Source organism: Mus pahari, chromosome 3 (genome assembly GCF_900095145.1).
Source record: "Mus pahari chromosome 3, PAHARI_EIJ_v1.1, whole genome shotgun sequence".
NCBI classification, from domain to species: Eukaryota; Metazoa; Chordata; class Mammalia; order Rodentia; family Muridae; genus Mus; species Mus pahari.
Genome location: NC_034592.1, coordinates 145,284,192 through 145,290,257, shown reverse-complemented (window position 1 = coordinate 145,290,257; position 6,066 = coordinate 145,284,192). Strand labels below are relative to the sequence as shown.

The 6,066-nt window shown below is 51.4% G+C and overlaps 1 protein-coding gene across 1 annotated transcript in view; it reads right to left on the bottom strand.

The window, feature by feature from the left end:
* Positions 1–1,195: 1,195 nt before the first annotated feature.
* The window catches only part of L3mbtl1 (L3MBTL histone methyl-lysine binding protein 1), a 29,406-nt gene continuing 24,535 nt past the window's right edge, over positions 1,196–6,066 (bottom strand). The window contains exons 21-22 of the mRNA XM_029535715.1: positions 5,633–5,695; positions 1,196–2,531 (exon numbers count right to left, since the gene is read on the bottom strand). Coding sequence (XP_029391575.1) covers positions 2,397–2,531; positions 5,633–5,695 — 198 coding nt within the window. The 3' untranslated portion in view covers positions 1,196–2,396. The remainder of the gene's footprint in view (positions 2,532–5,632; positions 5,696–6,066) is intronic.

Genomic DNA, 6,066 nt, shown 5'->3' with positions numbered 1-6,066 from the left:
TCTCTCTCTCTCTCTCACACACACACACACACACACACACACATATACACAGACATACACACACATACAGAAAAGTAAACAAAAGTAACCCCATCACAGTACGTGTGAATGAAGGTGCAAACAGGTTTCATTTTCACACTCTGGAACCATTCTCTCTGTCTCAGAAATTAAACAAAGTTCATCACTGCCATGGCTGGGCAGCGGCTGGACAAGCCTGGTGGGGACAAAGTGTAAGTAGTCCCTGCTGCTAGAGACCAGGGCACAAGTGACAGAGATGGCCACCCATGGCCTGTGCTCCCAGGCTCGGGTGCAGTGGGGACCCAGTGGGGTGGACGTGTGGGGGGATGCTTGGCAGGCATATTTCTTTTCACTTTTTAAGATTTGGTTTCTGATATTAGTGCAGCAGGGGTGTGGCCTTGAGTTGGGAGGCTTCGAGTCTTCTTCTCCAAGGCCGTTGGTCCGTCTGGTCTCTCCCACAGGCAACCATCACTGGCAGAGCTGCACGGCAAAGGCTGTGCAGTCCCTTTGCTTGGGAGCTGTGTGGTTCACAGCTCCAGTCAAGAACACAGAACATCTGTTGCTGTCTCAGACAAGTCAGTGTGTGGCAGGGTGGACTAAAGGCCAGGGGGTGGCAGTTTTCCAGACAATCAGGACTGGAGAGATTGGCTCCTCTTTACTTCCAGCAAATGGGGCAGTGATGCCATATCTGTCAACCTAGCCCTCCCTCCCTGCTTGGCTGGCCTTGCCCAGTGTCCTCCCGGAAAGTTACCCCTGAGGGCTGAAAGGGAAAGGGAACCTGAGCCTCTGCCAGGCTAGCTGGGTGACACTTGGCTGCCCCCCAGAAGCTGTCTGCCCTAGGGAAGGGAGGTCCCCAAAGTGCTGAAACAGGAAATCAGCGGGACTTTTTGGCTTCCCATTTCTGAGGAAATAATAAAGCCTCGTAGTTTAACAGTAGCCCTTCATATCCCCAGTACTGCACCTCACACCGGCACCTGACAGATACTGTTGAGTGACCAACACGTGTACACACAAACACACACACACACACACACACACACACACGGAAAGACACATACATACCACATGACCTATAAGTATACTGGACTGGGGGACAACCCTGCTCTGTAGCCTATAGGTCCACCTCAGCACCAGATGAACTGAAGCCTGGCACTGGCTCTCACCTACTGGAGGGGCGGTTCCCTCCCCACTTAGGCTGGGAGGTGGGTTTGGCAGTAATTGAGTGGAGGCCGAACCTCCACTTGGACAGAAAGGTTCGACGAGTCCCAGAGCTCCAGCAGGAACCTAGCTGGCAGTGAGAGACTGTTGGAGACTGGCAAGAAGGGCCAGGTAGGTCAGAGACAGGAGAGAGAACCTTTCCAACTCTAAGTGGCTTTCGTTAGACTCAGAGCAGAATGAGAAATGTTTAAGGGTCAGAGTGAATGTGATGTCATAGGGGTTGTGTGCTAGCCAATGCTACACCCTCCTGGCAGGGGGATGGGCTGGCAGGGGCCTCTCCCTCATGTGCAGTATCTTGGCTGAGAGCTACAGCCAGAGAAAATGATACCGCCATCACGCTTTCTGGAGCTACTCTTCCGGTCAAAGACCCCAATGTGTCTGATGTCCTAGTCTGGACTGCTTGCCAGGGCAGACTTCATCTCCCCCACACCCAACAGAGACAGCATCAGGGAACTTAGGCCCTGCTTGTCAGAACATGGGCTCTAACCATCTGCTCACTCCTTACTGCCCACTTCAATGCTGCGTGATCCTGAACTGAACGTGTTCAGGAAAGTGGTGCCTGGGCTCTCAATCTCTGCCTAGAGGCAAAAGGGGAAAGACAGCCAGAAGCTCCTAGTAGGATGCTCCCATATTTCTGAGACTTAAGCATCTACAGGGGAAGAGCCACGGGGCCTGGCTGGACCATGAACGGGGAGCAAGGGTATACAGCCAACAGCGGACAGGGAGGGAGACGCCTTTTGTGTAAATGTGTATGCCAAGGTCATGGTCAGTTCTTCATAGGAGGAGATGGGCCAAGGAGGAGAAAGAACATAGAGATGCCAAAGAGCGACATAGGTCTGAATAGAGGATGCCTACCCTACTTAGCTCCTCCTAATTCCTAAGACAATAACCAAGGTGGCTAAAGATGCAGGCTACCCTAGCCAGGATACCTGCGGCCCTTATCTCAGTCAGGTCTCGGTTAAGTCACACCTTCCCCGGGGTAACTGGAGGCAAATGAACTCCAGGACTGAGGGCTGAGACCTGCTTCCCCGGTTCCTCTGCTCCCAAGCACCTAATCAGACAGTGAGGGCAAGGGTGCAGAACTCAAGTTGGGAGAGAAGCACCATTTGCTGAGGGAGCCCAGTGAGGATGGGAGGAGCCCCCCTCCCCCTCCCCACCAGTCACTTAAAGGCATCATCAGTGGTTTTGAACATGAGAATGGCGTTATAGATCTTCAAGGCTGGGCCCAGCTTGACACTCATGATCTTCACAATGTCCGCCTGTGTCAGCAAAAGGAAGGCCTCGCCGTCAATCATCTGAGGGGGGGGAGTGGGAGAGTGAGGAGGAGGTTGGAGGAGAGGGGGAAAGGTATGTGGGGGGGGCGAGGTGAAAAGGAAGGTAGGGGCAGATATGGTGGGAAGTGTGGGGAGGGGAGAAAGGGCACATGGTGGGTAGAGGAGGAAGAGGGAGGGCGAAAAGAAAAGACGAGGGAGGGAAAAAGGAGAGAAGGAAGACAACAATGGGGGCGAGAAGGAAAGCAAGAAGCCTGGTCCCCGCGCCACACACATACAGCTTTTCTTTGTCATTCTGCCGACTGCTCTGTATCAGACATCTACACTGGAAAAGCGTCTTTGGAGCCCTTACAGACAGTAGCTTCGAGAAAACAGTTGCTGCTGACACAGTTGCGGGGCTCGCTACCAAACGACAACTCGGAGCCCCTTGTTTGAAAGTTAGGAAGAATTTCAAAATAGTGACAGCAGAGCACCAAGCCAACTGCCAGGTCCTTCTAAGCACAGGGCCCCAGGATGTCGTCGCACAGGCCGCACGCCCGCCTCAGGAGCCATCCTGGCTCCTGGTCTGAGCAGCTTCATTCATTAGTCATCAGCTTTAAAACCACTGCCTGGACTCATTTTGTAACCAGGGCAACGGCCTCCATATCTACACGTGGGATCTAGCATTTGTGAACCGCCCGGAGCCAAAATAGGGCAAAGACAAACAAAAACAAAGACAACAGAAACCCCACAGCTGCCCGTGGGGACCCTCCTGTCAAGCTCAGTGTGACTAATAGCAAGCTGGGGATTTTGAGGGCTATCCCATGGGGATCACTGTAACCTCTGACCTATTCCTGCCCCCATATCAGAGAGATGGAGAACACTTGAATGCAAACAAGCCTTTGGATCTGATTTCTAGTTGTAAACCTTTTTCTATTAAAGTTATTTACTTTGTGTATGTACGAGTGTGAGTGTTGATGTTGGATGTGTGTGCACTTTACTACATGCATGTGGGGGCCAGAGGGCAATTTCCGGGAGTCAGCGCTCTCTTTCCATTATGGGAGTCTCGGGGATCAAACTCAGGTCTTCAAGCTTGGTGCCAGGCACCTTTACCTGCTCATTAGCCAACTTGCTTGACTCCGAGACTTTTAAAAAAATGTCACAAGGGAAAAAAAAAAAGAGAGAGAGTGAGAGACAAGATAATACTCTCCTAGAACGGGAGATATTGAAGGGCTGCAAAACACCTGAAATAATTGATATGGTCCTTATTTGGGCTCAAGAACGATTTTTAAAAAACCTTCTGAGGTGACAGGAAATGTAGGGATGGGCAGGGCGTGGCCGGTCAGTCAGTAGGAGAAGCTAGCACTGATTGCTTGCTTTCGCAATAACAGCGTTGTTTAAAAGTCACGAGTCACAGTGACCAGAGGTGAAAGACCTTGACACCTGCAATTTACTTCCAACAGCCTCATCCCCAGACAGATGGAGGAAGTGTGTGAAAGGCTGGGAAGTGCGCATTCCAGTCCCCAAAGCCAGCTGCGGGGAGGGAGTGGGGGTGGGGGTGGGGAGAAGGTAGGGAAAGGGCTTGTGAGGCATGGGACTCAGAGAGAGGGAAACCTTTAAATGTCCATGGCCAGGAGAGCTGCCATCTTGAGCATTACGTGGAGAAAAACTCTGAGTGTATGCAGCACTACACAATGCACCCCCATAACACTACAGGGAACGAAGAGAGACCCAGAGAGCACTGGCCGTCCAATCCCACTCAAGAACAGGCAAAGCCAATCTATAAATCCACAGTGCTAAAAAAAAATATACATATGACGATCTATAGTGGTTATGTTTTGGGGTGAGGCCTGACCAGAAGGGGCTGAGGCAGAACTTTCTGGTATGATGGGGGATATTCTGTCTTAATGGAAGTGGACTCAAGTCCATGTGCTTCATAAAATGGGTGGCAATGGCTATTCACCTTGGTTATCTGGGGTGGGTGGGTGGGTGGGTGGAGGACTTTGCTACTGAGCAGTGGTAAAGGACGGTCTTAGCATGCAAGAAGCTTGGGGCTGAACTCCAAGCACCAAAACCAAACCAAACCAAACCCCTAAGCAATGAAAAAAATAAAAAAATAAAAAAACCCATCCCAGGGAGAAGGAGCTCAATGCATTTACTCTATGTTGGTCAGAACGTTCTAGAAGTAGGAGTCCGTCTGAACTCATACCTAGAGAGCATAGATAAGATGGGCAATATAGGGGTAAGACCAGAGACCACACTGTGCTGCTGCAGGGGAATGCCTCTGTTGTTTTGGAAGGAGGCCTTAAACATACTCAAGGGCTCCTTCCAGTTTCAAACTCTACAAATTAAAAGAGTCGCAAATAAAAATCTTTATTTAAGGACAACTGCGCACAAAAGTCAGGCTACCACTTATAGAGGTCTCCCCCATACTGGGCTTTTGGTAGAGTGGTGGGATTTCTATTTGACTCTGCAAGGCTGCCAGATGGATGTACACACGTGCCCGGGATAGGTTCCTGCTAGATCTACTGCAGTGAAGACTCACTCCTTCTTTCCCAAGTTCATAATGACTTGCAAGGCAGCCCACAGTGCGCTCTCTCTACCTCCGTCATAAAACCAGGGAGATGTGTGCTCGGAGACAAGATGCTCAAACTGGGAGAAGTAGGGTTCCAGCCTAGACTGCCTTCAAACCTGGCACTCTCTTCCCTGTAACTCCTGGCTTCACATCTTTCCTAAGCAATATCTAAGGGTGTTGTACTGTGTTAGACTCTCTCCAGCAAACACCTACACCTATGCCACCCGATATCTCCTTTGGGCTCAGTGGTAGGGACGAGGCTGAGGATCGGAGTAGCTGCTCAGCCTGCTTGAAGCTGTGTTCTCCCCCCAGCACCCCAATCTGTGAAATGCTTCAATTCAAACAGCCCTGGGCAGAAAGCACAAGAGCAAACAGATTCTTTCCTAAGGAGAATCTGAACACAGTATCCCCAAGATGGGCCACAGTCCCTACAAGATTTCTCCCACAGATATGGGTGGCTCTGATTGGTCAGAGGTCTCTCTCGGGCTCAGGGAATGCTGGAGAGGGGAACGGTTTCTTGCTGGCTCAGTGGCCATGACTTCATCTCTGTCTCTCTGCACTGGTACCTTACCTCGTCTTTGAAGAGGCGCGCTTGGTCCTCAGAGCCCGTCAAGGTCTGAACGAAGCCAAAGACCTTGGAAATCAAGGGAGATATACTGAGCAGGGGATGAGAACTAGGGGAGGGGGTGAGACTATGCGATCTTGGTGCCCTTAAACTGTGCCAGAAGGTTCTTTCTTATCAGCCTCAGGGGATCCTCGTGGCTTAAGGCACATGAAGGAAGGTCCCTTGTTCCTTAAAGCATGGAGGAGAGGAAGCACCCTCTCTATCCACCACAAGGGGCCTGTTTGGGTCAGCTTTGCTGGGCAGTGCAAGGGACTAGGAAGGGTAAGCACAAGGTTGGGAGTGGCATTCGGTTCTGCCTGAGCAGGCCCTGGCCTGAGGCTCCTGTGAGGGGTGGGTTAGAGGGAGACGGAGGAGGAGGAGGAGGAGGAGGAGGAGGAGGA